A 22,806-nucleotide genomic window follows, 5' to 3' on the forward strand; every position below is an offset into this window, starting at 1 on the left:
AAAAAAAAAATCTGCTTTTTTAGTCACTGTTTATTCCCTCTTTGCACACTTCATGAGCGCCGATCTCTCCCTTTACACAGTGCATCGGGTGGATAAGTTACTATGGCAACGTTGTATTATGATCTCACAGCGTTGACGGCTCATACGTCTTGACGCGCTGCCGCTCCCATGATGCACTACACGCATCCGCCGTAGAACAAGGAACACGGAGAGAACACGAAGCTGATCCACGCGATGCGTATCTATGGCAGCAACGGGATCGTGGCCACAACAGCTGTTTCAAATGTAAGCAATCTTAAATATAGCGCTCGCGAGGCTCCCTCGACGATCAAACTTTGCTAAAAAAACCAATTCCTTTGGTTTCTTCACTCTCCGCTTCAAATGCGCTGCGTTTCTTCTCCACGCAATCGCACGCACACGCTCACTGTAGTTAAAATCGTTCATGCCCCAAGTCAACAGTCCAATTTTCCTTTACTACATATAGTATTTTCTCGCGAATGACTATGACTTTCACAACTTCCACAGCTTGTGAGTGAATATGCCCAATCTTACTCACGCTTGCTGTATTCCTTAGTAAGGGCTAAAAAAAAATTTCTTCCTACAGAGTTCGCAGTTGTAAGTTAACTTTTACACACGGCATCTACTTCCATTCTGGAACAATCTCACCATAAATTCGTCCTCGAAAGTCCTGAAATCCGGATCACGATGCCAAACAGCAGTGTGTGTTCAATTCATCTGGGGGTTGACGCTTCTCACTTCTTCTTGACTCTCTTTTTCCTTTGTCTGCTTAAATGATCCCATCCTCTGTCGCCACTTTTATGACAAGCAGACTGAAGAAAGTTGTAGCATCTTTATTAAGATGATGAGAGCAACCCCCAGTTACATCTGCTCCCCGCAACTGCCAGCACTCCTCTGTCTAGCATCCAGTTCCCATGGATACCCCAGAAGAATCCAGGCTCCGTCACTAAGGCAACCCATGAGCTACCTGATATCAAGACACAACAGTATGCATTTCAATGTGAAGCTTCTTTTACCTGAGGTCCTTTGCTGGAGTATATATACACTGCCTTGCTTTTCCCCTCACTCTTCTTCCTTCTGCCTCACACTTCTCTCCTCCTCACTCTCCGTCCTTGTGCCTCACGCTGCTCTTCTCATCACTCTCCGCCCTTGTGCCTCATGTTGCTCTTCTCCTCCACACGCTCCATCCTTGTGCCTCACAATGCTCTTCTCCTCACTCTCCGTCCTTCTACCTCACGCTGCTCTTCTCACTCTCCTTGTGCCTCACACTGCTCTTCTCCTCACTCTCCATCCTTGTGCCTCACACTGCTCTTGTAATCTCTCTCCGCCCTTGAGCTGCTCTTCTCCTCACTCTCCGTCCTTCTTCCACATGCTGCTCTTCTCCTTACTCTCCTTCCTTCTGCCTCGCGCTGCGATTATCCTCACTTTCCTTCCTTGGGCCTCACGCTGCTCTTCTCCTCACTCCCCTTCCTTGTGCTTCACGCTGCGATTATATTCACTCACTGCACACTGCTGCACGCCGCACACTGCTGCACGCCGCACACTGCTGCATGCCACACACTGCTGCATGCCACACACTACTGCACTACTCACTGCTGCATGCTGCACGACACTGCTGCACGCAGGACGCTGCGTGCTGCACGCCGCACACTGCTGCACACCGTACACTGCTGCACGCCGTACACTGCTGCACGCCACACACTGCTGCACGCCGCACACTGCTGCACGCCGCACACTGCTGCATGCCGCACACTGCTGCATGCCGCACACTGCTGCACGCCGCACACTGCTGTACGCCGCACACTGCTTTTATGCGAGTTTATGCTACTGACATTGTAAATGACAATGCCTTTTATTTGTTTTAAAACCAAAACATAAATAAAAGGCATTGTAATTTTACAATGCCAATAGCTCAAACTCTTATAAATGCGAGACCTATTGCATTGCAAATGCTTGTTTAATTTGGTTTTTAAAGGGAACGTTTGAAAAAGAAACGTTTTTTTGTTTGCTCAAGAGTCTGCAGTAGTCCCGTGGACCATTGCCCACTCCCCAATCAACTTTTTTAATGTTTTTTTTCTTACAACATTCACAAATGGGAAGGCATCCCCAAGGGACCCCTTCCCACTTTAAATGGGTTTACACATCCTTTGAGGTCCCGATAAAATTGTTTATATTTTGTGACTGGATTTTGGTATCAAAACTTTCATACATTTCTGAACAAATGTCTATTTGGAAGGGATGCTCCAAACACACCGTTTCCACATAGTGATTCAATTTGGGTTTGTAAACCCATTTTGCAATCCGGGAACCTGTTATCGAATTGTAAATGGGTTTCGTACATAACAAATAGCCATTCTTCGCAAAACTTACGATTAACGGAATGAAAGACTTTGTGATCACAATTTTTCTTTGTATATCAGGCCTGCGGTTCTTGGTCAGTGTTTACTTTGGTTAATACCAGGAATGGGACACATCTATCCTTCACGTGATCTTGTGTTTTCACTCACATCGTAATTCTACAGGAACCAAACCTGTACGAGAAGGCAGAGCCAACTTGTATGGCAATACTTGCATGATTTTTTTTCTAGGTTTTCTACAGTTTTCATACCAATCTACACTAATCCAGTCAATGTTGGATTTGGCAGCTCTACCAATTCGTTCAGCTAATGATGATTCAGTGTAGTATACACATGCTTGATGTCGTATAGTAGACGAACACATACAACCATCTGGACTGCCTGACTAAAGATGGATAGCCAGAACTTTAAATAATAACGAATGACAAACCGGCCTCAAGCCAGGGGAGGCCGCACATGACTCATTGAGAACATGCTCATGGAACATTAATGGCTTGGCCTCCAAAATATCTGACTCAGAGTTTATGACCTACATTAGAAACTTCGATGTCGTGGCATTTCAAGAAACATGGCTTGCAGACCCCCCGCACCTTCATGGCTACTTACGCTTCTTTTCCGCTGCAAAAAGGTCAGCTAAATACGGGCACCTTCAAGGTGGTCTAGCAACTTATATAGCGGCCACAAGCATTTTGACGGCAAAAGAAGTCAGACCAACTCTTACAGCCTTGCTGGCGGTAAACATTCACCTGCCACAACTTATAACAGGTTCCGCTGAAAATGACTTTACTCTAATTAACATCTATATTCATCCGAGAAAGAAAAGAAAAGCAGCTAAAAACCTTTGTAGTTTTATGGAGACTTGCATAAGGGAAAGACCCACAACAAATGTTGTTCTCACTGGGGACTTCAACATTAACCTTATGGGTGTTACGCAAGAAGACGAGCCACTAATCCAAAATGCAATCTGGGACATTCCACCACAAGCGACCTCACAAATCTCCAAGCAAACAAAGCTAGGTAATACAATTCTGGAAGATCTGGTACACTTTAACATCAGGGCCTTAAATGGAAGGACCTCTGGAGACAATCCCCCAGCCGCAACTTTTCATTCAACAAGAACAAGCAGCATCCTAGACTATACCTTCATTTCATTACCATTATTCCAGTTTTTAAAATCATACCGGATACGCCGTAGCGGAGACGGCGATCACTGCCCCCAAGAAACCACCTTTAAGATTGCAAAACCCAATTTTGAGCTCTCGAAAGAACCAAGAGAGTCAATCCACACCGTCAACTTTAAAAAAGTAAAGTATTCAGCAGCAATAGACGGAACTCTAGTGGAAAGAGCAAAACAGCATTTTGGGAGTTGCACTGGATACAGCGAAATCACAAAATGGGAACAATTTACAAATACTATGTCCACGTACGCTACAAGACCTAAGCCACAGTCACAATTAGGCAATGAAAGATCGAGCAAATTCTCTCAAGAACATCAAGGAAAAATTAGAGGCATAAAAACCTCAATCTATCGCATAATGAGAGAACTTCAACAGAAACCTACGGACTTAGCAAAGCGTGATCAACTACGGAAATTAAAATTAACACTGAAAAAATCAAAATGGGAAGCAAATAAATCCGCTGAGGATAACCTATGGGCGAGACTTCACTCTGACATCAAACGGAACGACGGGGCAAGGTTCTGGAAATCAATAAACTCATTTATAAGACCTATGCACCATGGGGTCTCATCTAACATCACAGAGGATAAATGGGCAAACTATCTTGGCACCCATTTTCACCAGGCTGCGGGAAACAACTAGGCCCACGAGTTTGACACTCAAAAATCTCTAACGAGCAATAATATAAGCTTTACAGTATGGCAGATCGAAATGATAGAGAGAATCTCCTGAACTTACAAAACATCATTCAGCGTTTAATCAAGAAGGGAAGAAGTGAGGGAGCACCAGGGCCGAACGGAATCCCGCCAATTCTCTATAAACAAGATGTGGTAGGCTGGGCAGCAGCCCTGGAACCGCTTTTTCTGGAGAGAAGACATTACAACATCCTGCCAAGCTCCAGGAAGGGCTCAATTATCTCCCCAATTCATAAGGCAGGAGACAAGGCTTCCCCTCAAAACTATCGATTGGTGGCTTTAATTGACAATCAGGCAAAATATTTTGCAGGCATCCTTCTAGAAGAGCTGATGGCCTGGGCAACAGAGAGATCCTTAATCCCGGCTAACTAGACAGGCTTTGCCAAAGTAGTAGGCACAATGACTAACATTTTGAGCATGGGCATGTTAATAGACAAGGCAGAATCTAACAAAATGCCCATTCACTTCTGCTTTATTGACTACAAGGCCGCTTTTCACCACATAAATCGGAACCTTTTATGGTCTAAACTGAACGATTGGGGGATACCGAGACCCCTTCTGGACCTGCTAATTAACCTTCACACAGACTTGGGTACAGATAAAGGTGGGGGATGGATCCGTCCTGTCCAGGCGCATACCGACCAACAAGGGCCTGAAACAAGGCTGTGTCCTGGCCCCCACCCTATTTAATCTGTTCCTAAGCGACCTTGTCCCCATTTTAAATGGCTGCAACTCCCACGCTCCCAAATTAGGAGGACTGCAACTACCTTGTCTACTTTATGCTGACGATATCGTCCTTATAAGCTATACCAAGGTAGGACTTCAGCACCTCCTGAATGCAACACAATGCTACTCAAGTAAAAATGAGCTTACAATAAATCTGGAGAAAACCCAGTCAATGACCATCAGCAAGAAAAGAAGCAAATTAACATCAAGGTACTGGGAAAAGATAAGAATTGGAGATACTCCAATATATAAATATTTAGGAGTGAAGATTGACAACGGTGGGCAGTTTTCCGCCCAAAGAATGAGCATTCGAGGGAAAGGGATATCTTTGGCAATTTCGCTGAAGTCTCTAAACAACAAACTTTCTGGCCCGTCTCTTTTGCCCTTGACGCAAGTAATCCGCGCTAAACTTCTCCCAACGATTACCTACGGGAGTGAGGCACTTAGAGAAAGGGACGTCAAGATCCTTGATAATACAATAACAGCTGCCTACAGAATCATCTTCAGCCTGCCCAAGCAAACTTCACCAGCTCAAATCAGGCTTGAATTTGGCATTGATCTTCAGGTCCTGGCAAGGCAGGGAGCCTATATGATAGCCTGGGACAAAGTGAGGAAATCGAAACAAGGAACATTAAATGAACATCTATGGATGGAGTTAGCCCAACACCCGTCCTCAGCAGCAGCCAAGTTCCTACGGGACAGCCTGAAGAACACGGGATCAGAGCAGCTCTGGGATACCCCAGTAAATCACTTAACATTCAAAAAATTGGTCAAGAAATCGATCAAACAACTATCATGGGTTCAAGATAAGGCAGCCCTCTCTAAAAGAACGCATGGCTGGATGATCCTAAACTTGTATACAACGAAGGCACCACAGAGCTATTTTGGTGAGGGATACTCTAAATCCGCCAAAATGTGCTTCTTAAAGCACAGGCTGGGCCTGCTCCCCTGCATTCATAACCTTCCAAACTGGATTAAAATAAAAGCTGATCCTCTTTGTCGGCTATGTGGCTTGGGGCAAGAGGACATGCTGCACTTGATCTGCACTTGTGAGAAACTACGCGATGAACGGAAACACTTGTTGAAATACCACTTCAATCAGCAAGGGATCCGCACACGAAGGAAGCCAGTTCTTGCTTGCTTTTCTCCCCATGATCCTCGCTTGAACTGCAGCTTCGTAAAATTTATGAAGGCAGTGGGTAAAAAGATGCCAAAAATTAATCTACAACGGTCCCTGTATTATCGTCTTAACATTGCTTGTTGATTGACATTACTGATCCTATGAGCTCATGAGGAAACCGGGAAAGAAGAAATAATCTCACCAACATGAAGTTGATCAATCTTTTAACAAAAAAAAAAAACTTTTATATTCAAGAAGCTGCCGTGTGTACAGTCGATTTAAGGAAATGCGATTGTTTTTATTCTGATTCTATATAGAATTGTACTTTTATTATACTTGCTCTTAATCTATTTTGTATAGCAATGGTTTGAAGTAACTATGCTAATAAAAAATTACTTACTTACTTACATGCTTGATGTCATAATGCCTCAAAGGATCCTTCATGTCTCTTGAAACCAATTGAATCAATTAAAAGAGTAGTAAGAAATACTTAGATTTCCTTTGATAAGAATGTATTCATGCTGCCTATAGACATGTCCATGAGCAGCACATTTTCGGTCATTCCAATTGGCGGTCTTCCAAAAAGCAACAAATACTGGGGCTTCAGAAAACCAAACAGAACTTTTCAAAGTTCCTTATAATCACTTGTACCATTCTAACTTGAAACAATTTATCATACGTTAAATAAGTAGCACGATCTGCAACTACTCGTTAAACCCAGGTGACCAGTAGCCCCCCTCTGAACCATCATTTTGTTTTAGTCTGATGTCCAGGGTGTGATTCCTGAGCAAGTGTTCCTCTAACCCTCACATTTGCAAACGTGATTCCATTATATACAAGTGTATGTATAATTCACCATCCACAAAACACAACACTTAACTTTCATTAACCACAGTCCGGCCTTTCTCTTTTCTAATCAATAGCTTCCAGTGCCACCACCCACTCACTCTGCTTCTTCAAACAACTCACACAAAACCTTATCTTGAGTATCTGCACCCTAGCTAACTACTCCCTCACATGGTAACCTAGATAAGCAGTCATCAGCTTTCTTCTGTGTGCCAAATCATTGTGCAAACACATATTGAATCAAGCATACACTATACAGACAAAATACACTGCATAAGACAGCAGAGACTGCGATTTTTGTTTAGCACTACCTTAATAGACATAAGATGAGTGCTTATGAGACAGTATTAAATTACATCACAATAAATTAACTAAAGAAATGGGTCATCCGTTCCTTTCAATAATTTCTCAAACCATTTCTGCACAGTTATTATGTAAGGAATATCGACTGATTACCTGACATCAATGTTACATAACTAACAATGATTGAGAAATGAAATTACTAACTTTCATGTATTTTAACGACCTGAGAAAATATGGCTACGGCACAGAAAGAAATGCTCATCCTTACAAGTCGTGTTTCAGGTATCAAATTCAAGAAGGTCCCCCGTGCGAAAATTGGGCATGCAAGGCATCCAATGCACAAAAAGCTAGAGCCACGATAGGAACAAAGTTAATCGCAAATTTGAGGGTAGAATAGGCCCAAAACACTTCAGTCCCAGCAGATTCTGGGACAAATTGCGGCAAGTACGTACTTCTGTCCCTGCAGATGCAGAGAGAGTGGGTCAACAAAGCACTTCTGGCCCCGCAAACGTAGAGAAAGATTGAGCCCACTAGACAATTATTTGACCACAGTAGCCTGGACAGTTCGTGCTGGGAGAGAATGCAGCCACAGTATGCTTCTGTCCCCGCAGATGCGGGGAATGATTGGGCTCACAAACTACTTCTGTTCTCTCAGAAAACCACGAGATTTTCCCCAGGCACCCTCATCTGGATTTTTCCAACTATTGTACCGAGTGGTCTTTTGACTTTTTTTTGCTCTGAGGCACAATCTAAACACCTATGTCAAGCATTTATTTCAATATTGAGCTTATTTCAATGAATGGATTATAGTTCTGTGCCTCCATATTAGAATATACACTGTATTGGAAGTCCTCAGAGGCTACCGTCACTCCTGCCTGCACCAATTATTGTTTGAACCTCAGACCTTTTTTACAAAATACTGCCAAAATGAATTGCCCATTATAGTAAAATAGTTGGGGAGGGGAACAAGTTGCTGGGGCAAATTTTGCACAGTGCGGTCACTGCGAGAGCCACAGATTCCCAAGTCACACTTCTACACCGATATTTAGTTTCTGGGTGCACAGTAAATGTTAGTTACCCCCCTCAACATTCAGATGACAAGGGCTGCGTCACTCATGAGAGAACTATGAATTCTGTGCAACACCAAACTGAGAACACCCAGAAATCTATGAGGACGGTTCGAAGCATGCAACTTAGGCCACATCTGCCCAAGAGAGCAACATTCAAGTGTGTTCTATATCCACCCCCCCCCCTCCCCCCATCCCAGGTGCTCCATGCAATAGTTATAATATACATTTTGGGAATGTCAAATCTGCCAAGGGGAGCTCTGCTACCGAGACTTTTCTCTTTCAAAGTATGACTTTTCAGCAAAGTACAGTGCTTGGCGTACAGTGAATCTCTACAACCGCTTGTTGGAGTCTCTCTCACTCGAAACTTGACCATGCCTAGTGTGGTCTGTTCTAACCACTAGATCAAGGATGATCCTCTTCTAACTTCTGGTCATCAAGCAAAAAACCTTTAGGCCACAGTGCAAAAGCAAAGCACTGTAGGTCTACAGCGCTCTGCAACTTTTCTTAATAAATAACTCACCAATCACAAACATTATAGTTTCTAACATACTTTTCCCCGCCTCTGCATGTACATTTCCCAGCTACACATGGCAGGTGGTTCCAGTCAAACGATTCTCCTTTTCACTGAATGATCAATGGTGATCTTCCTCCGCCCATGGGCACCATCACTGTGGAACATCTTTAAGCAAACACAGGAACAACGCACTCCAGCAGGCATGAGACAGATTGTGGTATTCTCTTAAAGACAAGCAGCTTTTGTTGGAAGATATTGCTGAATGTGCCACATTCTAATTTACCTCCTCTTAGCCTCATTCAATGTTCTTCGTTCCATCCCTACATTCCCTCCTTCGCTTTCCCTTGAATTATATAATTCCAAGTAAGTTGTGCAGAGCTTTATGGAAGGCACTGGCCATATTGAAGTCAGACTTGTGCTTCCCAAACGACGGTAGCCTTTTTCCAACGTCTACATCCCAGTAGGGGTTTGCGCAGGGGATGGCTTGCTGCAAGCCATCTGGCGCTTGTTTGCTCTTGGTGACCCCCGTTTGGCACTGCCTAGCAATGCTCTGTGCAATCTCAAGCAAAGTGCAGGTGCTGATCAAGGCCACAAGCCACCCAGGGGCTGTGTGCGTCATGGCGTCCTTGGTGAAAGATTATTTGTGGAAGCAAACTGTAACAGTCAATGTAGCGGTATTTTTAACATCAAAACTGGCTTCTAGCATCTTTCATTTTTTTTCTCCAAACATTTATATTGGCATGTTACAAAATCCAACCACTGTCATAGCTTTTAGTAAATTATTTCACACTAGGGCACCTCAATTCTGTGGGGTACATAGAATCATTTTGTTTCACCCTTGGTTACAATTTGGGTAGACCATGCAAGCGGTATTCCATACGGCTATATACACTAAGATCAAAATAACAGTTATTGCAATCTTTTCTCGTCTGTAGAATATGGGAAAGGTCAATTCCAGCCATTCAAACCATGCTCTGTTGTATGCCAGTCTATAATTATCCCATAGTTTGTTATCGATAAAAAAAAGGAACAAAAAAAACTATACAACGGATAAATCATAAAACTCATCTAATTAACACACTGTGCAGTGAGACCAAAAGGTCACGTATGTATTAATGGATTAAGCAGATAGTCAAAGCATGCATTTGGGGGAAGCAGGGGTGGGGTGAGTGTGCGGGGGGCCAGAGTGGGCCATCAGTCAGAAGGCTGTCTTCCGTCTGTTAATCCGTGGATCTTTAGTATCCCCAGTGCCAAAAAATTAAGAGCCAGATTACATACATAATCCTTCTAGGTAGCCAGCGATATACAGTGTATTAAGATCGGTTAGCATAAGCAATTCTAGCATCTTTCATGTCCATGATTTGCAGAGATTCCGGTCTATCCAGCACTACAGGTTGGAAATAACACTTTGCGGGTACACCGTTAAATAGTTTGAGTACTCGGTTTGGAGTCCTCTTATAGCTTTGTACTGTATACTGCTAGCATGCTTGTGTATCAGATTGATTTCCACAATCCTGTGCAGAAATTTGCATTTTACAAAGGTGGGCTTCATCTGTGCTTTCATTATTACTATGTTTGGTTTTACACCAACAGCCTCATTCAATCAAAAATGTATGGAACCAGGCAGTGTGGCAATCATTCACCACCCTTTCTAAATGAACTGGGCCAGAGACTGTAAATGGGAAAAATTGTTAAGATTAGTTAAAAAGTATGGGCTTTCTAATGATGGGGGGGGGGGGGGGGGGAAGAGGGGAGTTCTTGACTCCAATAAGAAACCACTTTTACTGAATCTGTACGGTACGGAACGGGTGGAGTTTTTCAAGCACCCTGGGTGTAGATGCCAAAACGTATCACTGCTTAACAGACTAGTTGGACAGGTTAAAAGGCTCACTTTATGAGGAAACCACACATTGTGAAGGAACGGTTTCATTTTTATACACATCTGTTCCAGCTTTATATACATCGTCAAAAGATCAATGAATCTTTAGTCTTAAGTTTCACAGTAAACTGCAACGTTGACACCAAAAGCCCAAAATCATTATTAGATGTTCCAATAAGAAAATCCAAGTACAGTTACTTTTCATTGTCAAACACTTGACACCACCAAAAGCATTGAACTCTCAATCTCTTCATTCTAAACTTGAACTCCAAAGTAGCAGCTAATAAAAAGTAATTCCGAACAATACAGCATGGTTAAAAACACACAAACTCAACCTAGTGGTACTAATTTTCCATGTAAAAAATTATTGTGCACTTGTTGTGATTCTAAGTTTCATGTAGCATCATTCAAACAGTGCCCATCTACAGGCAAAGAATGTTTTAAGCGTTGGGGTGCAGGACAATTTTCAAATGTATATATGAAGCCATCCAGTGCAACTATACATTTGGTATATGGTGATTTTTTGGTGTAGGTGAAGAGATTTCACAAAAAGTTTATGTGCAAATGATGTTGATGCTGCAGATTTAGGCATGGCTGAGAAAGTGGGGACCAATGACAAAGTGTTTGGTCAGGCAAGAACTTGTGCAAAAACTTCTAGGAATTATTGAATAATATTAAAAAAAACATCAAACTGTATTATTCAAATTGTTGTCAAGGAAGTTTAATTCATGGTGGAATTAGGTTCTCCTTTTACTGTTGCATCAGATGTGGACTTCCATCAGCAATGGGAGGACAAAATTGGTACCCAATGACATTAAGGTATATGGGTATGATAAAACGAAAACAGGTTATATTTCATCTCTACTATTTGCTTTCAAATAAGAAGCATTTTAGAGAAAGAGGCAAAGTTTATGTTGCCACTGATGTTCGAAGTGTGGTCGGATGGCGGCATCGAGGCAGGATCGGAATCTCTTAATCCTAATGTCAAAGCTGCGGAATTGTTTTGTTTTGAGCACTTCGATAATCAGGAATACTGAATGGCAGTACAGAGGAGGTTATTGGGCTTTTATTGGATAAATACAAGTCTGTGTTTCGCAAAGATCTCAGTAAAGTGACAAGGTTTCCACTCACTCAACATGGTTCTGAAGAAAGATGCTCTTTCCATTAGGAACAAACTTATAGGTGTTACCATGAGTGCTAGAGCAGAGTTACCCAACATGTTGTAAGAGGTATGTTTACCTGGTTTCATCGAGGTTGCTGACGCACCTGATTAGGTTGTGTATATATATAGCCTGAAGATGTGTGTGGATGATCTGTTAACAAACAAATCCTCATTGCTTGTCATCAGTTTCCACGCATCCAGATTTACTGGCAAAGATAGCCAGTGCAGATGTTCTACAGAACTTTGAATCTCAAGCTGGCGCAACATCAGATCAAACTCAAGGAAGACTCGCACCTTTATCACTACATTTATTACACCTAATAGACCTGCACGGTTTATCAGGATGCTATTTGGGTTGGCCTCTGCCACTTCTCTGTTCTAGAAACTAATATGCGTATCTTGTTTGGGAGTATCCAAGGGGTGGTAGCATTCCAGGAAGATTTTGATGTATGCCAATTCCACTGATAAGCATAACTAGTTAGGGCGTCAACATGATTATTCAAATAATTTTGGAGATTATAGGAGTACAATTTCAGCACTTCATATATCCCCCGTGCACAGAATATCAAATCATACTGAATAACCAGGCAAAATAATGACATGTTTATTGAAGAGGTTATGGAAGAGTGGGGTAGGTTATGCTCATGATGCTTCTGTAGAAATCAATCAAATCACCACAGGGAACGCATGGTTGGAGGCCCTAAAACCGGACTCCAATTTGGGTAGAGTTAAAGATTCTGTTACTAGCATTTGGCTAAAAATAAAAACATATATATTTTTTTTAATTCTTGGGGGTCCAAATTTAGAGAAGAGCCCCATTGGTCAAGACATCACCTGACCTTCGATACGCATAATTTGCACGCTAGCGGCTCGTCTATTAGCCAATCTGTAAAGTCCTCTCTCGAATGAAGTTTGCTTTTGCCTGGTAGACTGTTAAATACGAGCACTCTTCATAAAGGGCAGCCTGAAAAGCCATTTTAAAAGCATGCAGCCTTTTCAGGCATTTTAATCCTTAGTTTTGCAATCTTTTATCCACCATTTTAACTTCACCAAACTGCACTATTAAGCACTAGCACTTTTCTTAAAATTGACTTCTTAGGAGAAATAAACCATTATAAAACATAAAATACACATTGCACACAACGTTGTCTCCTCCAGCAATGAAATGGTGTACGAATTCACAATGATACACAATGAAATGTTTATTTATATAGCGCAACTAATACCCTGAGGCCTCTAGGTGCTTGGCAACTGAACACAAGAGCATACCAAAGGTTTGATTGAGGCTCTAGGAATGGGTTTAAGACTATAATGTATATAGCCAGGTCTTTAGGCCTTTTCTAAAGGAGAACAGGTTGGTGAGTTTAAGCTCCATTGGCAGCTTGTTCCACAATCTAGTTGTGGTGCTTATTAAGCTATTACCGCCCCATCTCTGGAGTCGGAAATTTGGTACCTTCACTAGTTTCAGAGAGGCAGACTGAAGAGTATGAGATGGGCTGTACCATTGAAAACGATCACTCACATAACCGGACCGAGATTATGTAGCGCTTTAAAGGTGATGCACAATGACTTAAAATTGATTTTTTCCATAGGTAACCAGTGAAGAGCATTAAGGGCATGTATGGCTGATGAATATTTGGATATGCCAAAGAGCAACCGGGCTGCCGAGTTTTGAAGAACCTGCAGTTTCACCATTAATTCCCTGTTTACACCAACCAGAAGCCAGTTACAGTAGTCCAGTTTAGACAAGATCAGTGTTGCCACCACTGTTATCTGGAATTCTGGTGGTATAAATGGAAAGATTTTCCAAGTGGAAAAGGTAGAGGAGATAAGCAACTTCACGTGATGTCAGAAAGACAGAGTAGTGTCAAAGATGATCCCTACATTTCAGGCCATGGAGGCTGGAATGGGCAGAGGACCCAGCTCCACTGGCCACCAGTCTGTGGACCAGAAGGATGGGTCTCTGCCAAAAAGTAAAACTTCGGTTTTATTGGTGTTCAATTTGAGGCAGTTCTCCGCCATCCAGCTGCTCACATGTCTCATACACTCAATGAAACGTTGATTTTATCGTCTCTTTTTAAATAAAAATAATGTAATACTTAGATTGATCGAGAAGAGGTCTGCTAGAATCAGTCACTGCACTTTTGCTTGTAAACCAAGGCTTGCACATTTCATCATGACATGATTTTAAGAAATTGAACATGAATAAAGAATTATATTTAGAAGGTGGCCTCATTATGAAAGGTGATGGTTTTATGTCATTTCTTTTTTCACAAGAAAATCATTGCCATTGCTCATTGTGGAAATAACAGAGAAAATGGCCTACAAAAAAAAAAAAATATATATATATATATATATAAGTTAAAGACAATACACTGGTGTTCTCTATGGAGGATTCAATTCCTCCTAATGTTCAAAACTGCAACCAGTGTGTTAACTTAGATAAAAGCCTTGAAATGCTCCCTGTCATTTTTCATGCCCATTCCCATGTCGATTGGATTGAGCTTGCGTTTCAATTGGTTGGGTTCTTGTGAGGGTTGAGCTGTAGCAAACTGGTAAACTCAGATTTTAAATGACTATTTTTCCAAGTTGGTAGAGCTTAAAAGTCTTTACAATCCTAATACTAATCCCATGTTAGGGTTTCTTGGCAAGTGCTTTCAAAGAGATTATATGCCCAATCCCATTACTGCTGATAATGGCGTTCAGGTGACACCAAAAAACTAACTCATTACTTCACAATGTTCGGAATCACACATAGGCATACTACTTTGTACGCATTGAAAATTAACGGTTTGGTGTAAAGTGTTAATGTGGTGGTTGCATTGGCATCCAGCTAGCCAAAAGTTGATATTCCCCCCACCCCCCACAAAAACAATAACATATTGCCAATTCAGTAATGTCATAATAACATAATATTCCCAATTACACCATACGTTTCACCCCATTTGAGTTACTTAAATGTAGGAAGCCTCGCACAGGTATGGATGTGGAATGGCTCATTCGAGTTTTTCAAATTATTTTCTCTGGAAGAGATGCATAAACAAACAATAGAAAACGTAGGGGAAAAAAACTACATAACAGTATGAGTGAACACCTGTTAAGCAAGTAAAGCTGTGCGTTGGGGACTTTAAGAATAAGAGGCTGACTTCTGCAAAGAAAGGATTGTCAAAGTTTTCTAAGGGCTTCACCGTTAAATATACGGGAAAGCTTTGGTACTGTAGAACAATGATTATTTTGGGGAAAGGCGATCAAAGCTAGCCGAGTTTAAGGGTTCAGCTCTGAAAATGTGACAGGAAATTACTGAACGCAATTCTGCTTCAAACGTTAATTGTGCCAAAGCTTGTGTTCACGATCATTAGAACAATGACTTAACTGTCTGATGTGGCTGAGAATTTGAAGGACTCCGCTAACATTAACCCGGTTACAGCCTGTATACTGGTCCGTAGAGCTAGTTTATCAGAAAGATCCAGTGACTTTATAGTTTACTATAAATACTAATATTAGGCTTGGCATGTTGCAGGGAGAGGAGGTGTGGGATATTCTCCCAAAGGATGCAGGTGCTGTATGTGCTATGTTCTAGTTCTCCTTTCTTTTACCCTCATTCAGCGTACTTCATTCTAATCTTCCATTCCCTATCTTGCTTTTCCAGGAAGGCATTCTGTGCGAGTTGTGCAGAGCGTTACTTCTTTCAGCACCTCAGTGCATTGGCTCTTATGATAAAACCATCTTACTACTTTCACTTGACCTGGTCTGTTCCACGCATCTTCAAAAACTCTTACATACTCTTTCTTGTAATCAACAGCTCCATACACAGCCAACAGCAATAAAGATGATGCAACTTGTAGGTCATAAATGCAAGGTGGAAATTGAAAACTACAAGTTCCATCACACCTAGCGCAACTAGAGCAAAACCAGGATTGCCTGAAATTCATTAATGAGGCGAATACAGTCTGCAGCTTTACCTCAGATGTCACTGTTTGAGTGAGTAAAAGTAATAAAATAGTAAAATCTAGTATGCATTTACATTTATAACAGTACAAATAAAATTCCCAAACGTTCTCATACAGTTGTTCTCAGGCGGTACAAAGCCTTGCTTGCAAAATATCACACCTGGCAACATAAACCATTTTTCTGCAAAGAGTGGGCTAAGGGCACTTCCATGATGCAAATCCAAGCGTGCACATGAAACGGGGATTGTGACGTGACAGTACATAAACATGTATAAGTGTTGCACGTGATAGGGGAACATTTAGCTGTCCAAAACGATACAGTTATGGAAATAAGTTCAATTCTTGCAGCTATATCAGCTTGGCATTATTGCCCCGAACATACACTGGCACCCTCTCGTCCACGAGAGCGATAAAGCTTTCACAAACTAAGAGTGCAAATTTAGTGAAAATGCACTTGCCAAAAATGTTTTTTTTATTTCAAGAAGCGAACTCGTTTACCAAACAGCAACTTGTGACTAAAGGTAACGCGACTTAAACATGTAGACTTAAACACATGTAAGAGCACCGCTAAAATGCATCAAACAGCAACTGTAACCATTTTGAAAACGCCGCACAGTGTGAGATCATGAGAACTTTATGTTACTATGTTGAAACTATCACGACGGGTGAACTGTCTGGCAGCAGGCAACTTTCTGAACATAGAAATGTCACGCTGCCCTGTATCTAATGAACCATTTTTGCTTTCGCACACATGCAGTTTAGTAAATTAGGAAATGTCAGGAAAAAAAATTAGGACTGAACGAAGAGCTAAAATGTGTTAAGCGTGGAAACCGTCCAAACTCAAAACGAAACCCCATGGGCAGAAACAGAAAACACTACGGACATATAATACACCTGCTCCAGGTGTCTCTCGAGACGAATTTAAAATAGCACGAATAAAGAGATTAAGAAAACAGAAAGCAACGGGAATCTACCGCGAAAGTTCCCGCACTAAAAACAAAAGGCTGTAGACAAGATACGAGGACTGGGCGTAATTGAATACGCCCGGGGTGGAGCCACGATCCTCCAGGAACGGAGCAGCTGGTAGGAGGGATAAATTGGCCCAGGGTGGGGCAGCCCGGCTCCCTGGTACTTGTGTGTGAAGTCATACGAGGAGAGCAGCTGGGTTCGCATAGTTTCAGGGTGGGGGTTGCCCCAACGCGCTACTGTGGGAACAGTTGCGCGAAGCAAAAGCTATCCTAATGAGCAGAGTGAACCGCAATGAGGAGGAGATGCGCGTGCACACATGAACAGATTCCAACTCACCTTGTAGCGAAGCGCCTGGTGGATGTCCGCAGCCAGCTGCCCCTTCCACCATTGCCCCTCCAACTCCATGGCATGGGAGAGGCGCAGCTCCGGGACCCCCGTACACTGCTCCGACCTGTGGGTTCAAGAAAGAAAATGAAAACAACTAGGAAGCGAAAACTATGCAACAACCTCTTAAATGCTACTTCGTTTGCCTCCAATTAAAGGGGCCCAATCGTATTTCGACAGCCTTCTTTACCCATCAGCTGCCAGTAATTGTGCAGGCCCGCCGATTAATAGCAAATATGCTAAAGAAGAAGCTGCTCTAAATGCCACTAGTTTGTCACTCGTGTATCTAGGTTGTTCCAGTGCAGAGGAGGGGCAGTGCGGTGAATTATGCATGCAATTCGTGATAGTACCACAGAGGTACCTCGGGTCACCGCACGTCAATCATATATTTTGTGCTAATTGCAGTTTCCGTTGGGGCTGTGTCCCCTGTCCCCCCCCCCCCAAAAAAAAAGTCAGACACTTATTACGGACACCTCGTCATTGATATCGGTCATGATAAACAGGAATGTCAATTATAATTTTTGGGGGAGGTAATTATAAAAGTTTCGGGGGGGGGGGGGGGGCATCCCAGTTTAGCAAACTTAAACGACCATGGCTCTCATCACAACAAAACTAGCGCAAGAGACGACCGACGCTGCACAGCTGAAACCCAGCAACTTATCACAGAAAAAGCATCACTCTCCCACGCTTGCGATACCGCCAGCACCCGTGATAATCCACTCGATGTATATTATTAAGAACTGTAACGTATACAGAGAACTCTGTTTAGTGCACGTGAATGGACAAGAATTCGCGAAGAGGAAACGGCACTCCACTCGGGACGCGACAGGGCGGCAACAAAGAACTGGGCATGCTGTCTCTGCCCATCCCGCCTCAGCAGCCAAACTTTGCAACAACCTGCAGGAGTGCAGCGGGGAGCTCCGCTTACCTATCGCCTCACCGCGGCCCGAGAAGTCCAGGGGCATGTCCTCGAGGATTTCTTGGCCAAATTGGCAGTATTTAATTGTATATCACTGAAGTGTCCCATCCAGCTGCAGGGCGCCGGCCATCCATTGTTAAAGGGCCAAAGCTGTCCGGTGTATACAAAGGCAGAACTCCGACCCACGCTGCCCGCGATTCTCCAATCTCAGCTCTCCTTACAATCTGCTCAGTCTTTTTCAACCAACCGTTGTCTTGTTTCTATGGCTTGTAAAGACTTTCGTGCAGCCCTTGTCACATGTGCAGATAATTGGCCATCCCATTGGCTGCCGTACTATAGCTAATGCTCATGTCACGTGACCATGTTCGGCCACCCTTGAACTGTTTTTTCTGCTACATTTGTTCAATTTTACCTTTGTTATGGGCAGAACTTTACTGCATAAAAAAGGTTTATAGTGTCAATTTTGGTTCTAAATTGGGGTATAGAAGCACTAGTGAAAAGGTAAAGAAACATCAAAACATAGGTTCCTTTTGCTCTACTTTAATTTACCAATTTATATGGATTAAAATGTTTATTGTCTACAATGTAAAAAAATGACACTTTTTCAGCAAATACCGAAATGCAAAATCCAAACTAGTGTTAGACTGTGGCAACTGTTCACTTTGTTAGCGACTGAGATTTAAAACTCCGAAAGCCGTCATCAAATTCCTGAAAAAAAAGTGGCATGGCTAACAGAAAATGTTTTGGTTTTTATGACCCTCATTCGGTGAAACAAGCATAATGCATCCTCTCTGGATAGCTTATCTCGTACATTTGCGTTTTTGCAAATACTGGTATGGTAATTGATAAAACAAAATAATAAACCCTTTCAGTTGTGAGCAACGGAATGGACAAGCAATGAGGCGTGTGCACTTCTTTTTAGATAAAGCTACATTAGTGTGTAGGGGAACGGTACAGAGGCCATCCTTATGAGTGGCCGGGTGTTTAGGCCGATGTTATGACCCAATAAAACCAGAATCTGCTGGATCAGCATTTATCAGGTCAGTGATCACACATCTGGGAGTCCTACAGAAGAACTAATTGCCAATACATTGAATAAGAATTTTCGTTTAATTTTCAATTTAGATCCGTAAAACATTGTGGACAGAAACTTACTAGTAGGATTCCACTATAGATGTGTTTTTTTATTGTACCTTTTGTGTGGTTTGATTGATGGTATGTATGAGTAGAATGATAGGTGAGAATGAAAGGATGATGGTGCTATTTATGGGGTTTTTTCAAAACTGAGCTTTTCAAAAATCAAATCAAATAAAAAAAAAACCCTTTATTTCGGCCATTGCTGCCACAAAAGCACAAAATATACACAATTGCAATTAAACATTATATAGTTAAAATATAGTAAAATATAATTAACCATCCCAACACTGAAGAATAAAATCAATCTCTCAACCTCGAAGCAAATATGAATTCATATAAAATATGTGCAAGAAAAATATGAACAAATAAGAACCACAAATCAATAATTTACATATTTCCATTAAAATAATAAATAAAGTTCAGAGTTTTAAAAGGATGCATATCCAACAAAAGATTCATATGTGGTTCTGCGCTGACATTTTCATAATGTTCCGTCCCTAGTCCACATAGCAAAGAGGAATTTAGAGATTGCTACAGTGATAACCGGTTGAGTGTCATATTTCATTATCCTATAGGCTTCTCTATGATTACTTATGCCTGGATTTTTACAGAGTTGTTTAATCCATTTCTTTCTAGGCCTAACATAGGCTGGGCAGAAAAAAATAGCATGGACTTCAGTTTCTTCCGTCACTTAACAGGCTGGACATGGGTGCTTCGTGGCGCTTACCCACTTGTTGGTAAATGTATTCAGCGGGAGTGTACCATGCCGAAACTGGATGTAGAGCTTTTTTGCCATTAAGGGTTGAATCCAGTCCAGTGCCGGCTCTAAGTAGTATTGGGATTTGACTTCCACAAACTTAGTTGTTAAAGTGGTGGAATCTGCCGTCTGGAGGATTCAAAGCAATTGATGTTCTTTCAAGGCATACAATAAAGTTTTTTTTTACATAACCGGGCATGACACATCCGGTGTTGACCATAAATCGTCTCAGCCTATTGCTTGTAGGGAATTTCTAACAAAGGACAACCAGGGAATATTCCCTGCTCCCACTGTTGAAATAACCGATTTCAATTCCTCCTTATAGCAGTCTAACTCTGGAGTGCTCCACAGTCGTCTCCAGTATAAGACTGGGCGGGCAGCAACCAGATCGGCAATCGGGACTATACCTAGATCCAACCTTAGTGGGATGAGTGGAGTACCTTTAGGGAGTGCCAAAAGTTGTCTCATAAAGTTATTCTCAGTGAGCGTTAACATTTTAGATGAACAGTGGCCCCAAAGTTCCGCTCCATAGACAACTGCCCCCCTTTCTTGGACCTTGTATACTTCTACCGGGGGTCCAATAACCTTGGCAGCACATTTCCTATAGACTTTCAGTAATCCCCCAGCCATTTGGATCAATTTCAGGTTTACTTTATGAATTTGTGGGCCCCACTCCATACTGTCATTTAATGTAAGACCCAGGTAATCAAAGATGGGTACCCGTTCAAGAAACATGTGATCCATTTTAGGGTGAGGGGGATTGGTTGTGTCCGCGTGGAATACCATATACTTGGTTTTCTGTATGTTAATCACCAAGTTCCTCCTCTTACAGAAGAGGCTGAATCCCTCTAAGACACGTTGCATTCCCATTGGTGTTTTAGACAGGAGCAACGTGTCATCCGCGAACATTAAAGCGGGAATTCTACGATTAGCCAACCTTGGAGAGTCAATGTCTTTGACTGCCAAAAGTTCCTTAATGAGGCCGTTTAGGAAGAGGGAAAAAAAGGTTGGTGCCAAAACGCACCCCTGTCTCACTCCCTTCTCAACCGGAAAGGGATCAGTTAACTCTCCATTTTTGCCAAATCTTACTCTGGCAAATGTATCAAGATGTAAACGTTTCAAAAGATGGCACAAATAATCAGGGACTCCCATATCGGTTAGCAAGTTCCACAACTGCTGGCGATCAACCATATCAAATGCAGATTTTAAATCTACAAAAGTGAGATAAAGACTTCCTCCTCCCAAAGTTACGGTTTTCCAATGGATCAGCTGTTATCTAAACAGCTGATCCGTTGTTGAGGTCTTGGGTCTAAACCCCGCCTGTATTGGGGATAAAATATTAGAGTCTTCTATCCACTCTTGCAGTCTGCTCAACAAAATGCGGGCAAACATTTTCTGGGCCACGTCAAGGAGGCTGATCGGCCTGTAATTAGCTAGATCAGTTGGAGAGCCCTTTTTATGGATCAGGATGATCTCTGCTCCAACCCATGTGGGAGGGAGAGCCATACCTCTGAAAATAGCATTAAAAAGAATTTGGAGATATGGAGCCCACACTATCTGTTCGTTCCTAAACAGGTCCCCTGGTATCCTATCCAGGCCTGGTGCTTTATTTGGCAGAACCTTCCCCAGTGCCTGTTGAACCTCTTTTGAACCTTTTGTCCCGCGTTGAACCTCTTCCAGCGTGCATAGCGGGGGTTCCTCAGTTATCTCATAAGTGAGATCACTGTCAAGGGCGCTTGTTTCTAATAGAGGTGGTTGTTGGCGAGAGTATAGCGTTTCAAAATATACTCGCCAAGTCTCCTGTCCAAGGTTTGGCTGTACTGCGGGGGAACCCTCCGCTGTCCCTGTTCTAACCAGGTTCCAGAAACTCCTTGTATATTTTTGGTCTAATGCTTTCTTTATGGCCTGCCAATTGTTGGTCTCCCATTCAATTTTTGTGTCTAATAGAGTTTTCTTTAGGAGAGCTCTCGCTTCCCTTATGGCCACCCTTTCTCCTTCCCTAAGTTTCATCAGCAGTGCACTCTTTGTATCCCTGCATAATTTATTATACCAGGGATTTTTCACCCTAGTTTTCGAGCTATTACAGGTTTTAGCACTATAGAAGAACCCCGCCATAGTTTCAAAGAGGTCATGGTGAATTTTCCCTAGGGAGACATGTGTTTCTAATGCCTCGCTACTGTCAGAGACATCAAATGCCCTTTCCAAAAATGGAACAATCTGATCATACATACAAGCGAATTCTTCCTGCGATTGAACTAATTTTTCCCATCGGACTCGTCGGCCACCTTCAACCTTTATCAAATTAGAGGATTGGGGGTTGACATTTACCTGCATTAATTCTTCTTGATAACCATCCAGTGTTATCACTACAGGGTTATGATCACTTTCCCCACGTGGTTGCACCCTAAAGTTTAGAACTGTATGCCATGTTTCCAAGCTGACCATAATGTAGTCTATTATGGAGGCATGGGCATTTTTCTGAAAGGTGTAATTCCCAGGGTTATCAGCTGAAAACCTGCTATTACAAGCCCTAAGTGAGTGATTAAGGGTGAGTGAAGTCAACTGGAGAACTAGCGGAGTCCATCCCCTCGTGTGATCTGCATTGCATGCAGGGATAGCCCAAGCAGCATCCTCTTCATGTGTGATTGGGGTTTGTAGGCCATTAAGAGGTTCGAAATGACAATTAAAATCTCCTCCAATGACCATTTGTGTTCTGTCTGGAAGTGAGGACAAGCAGGTGTCCAAGCTATCCAGTGTCTTAGAAATCTGGCCGTAGCTAGCCGGGCGTGAGTACACATTAATAATCGCCACCTTAGGTGAGT

The 22,806-nt window shown here is 42.3% G+C and overlaps 1 protein-coding gene across 1 annotated transcript in view; it reads right to left on the minus strand.

Moving 5' to 3' along the window:
- CCNJ (cyclin J) overlaps positions 1 to 18,331 on the minus strand; it is a 91,901-nt gene extending 73,570 nt beyond the window's left edge. Inside the window, exons 1-2 of the mRNA XM_085606169.1 lie at positions 18,100 to 18,331; positions 17,124 to 17,238 (exon numbers count right to left, since the gene is read on the minus strand). Coding sequence (XP_085462295.1) covers positions 17,124 to 17,192 — 69 coding nt within the window. The 5' untranslated portion in view covers positions 17,193 to 17,238; positions 18,100 to 18,331. The remainder of the gene's footprint in view (positions 1 to 17,123; positions 17,239 to 18,099) is intronic.
- Between the last annotated feature and the right edge of the window lie 4,475 nt (positions 18,332 to 22,806).

This window comes from Triturus cristatus, chromosome 1_2 (assembly GCF_964204655.1).
Source record: "Triturus cristatus chromosome 1_2, aTriCri1.1, whole genome shotgun sequence".
In the NCBI taxonomy this organism is placed as follows: Eukaryota; Metazoa; Chordata; class Amphibia; order Caudata; family Salamandridae; genus Triturus; species Triturus cristatus.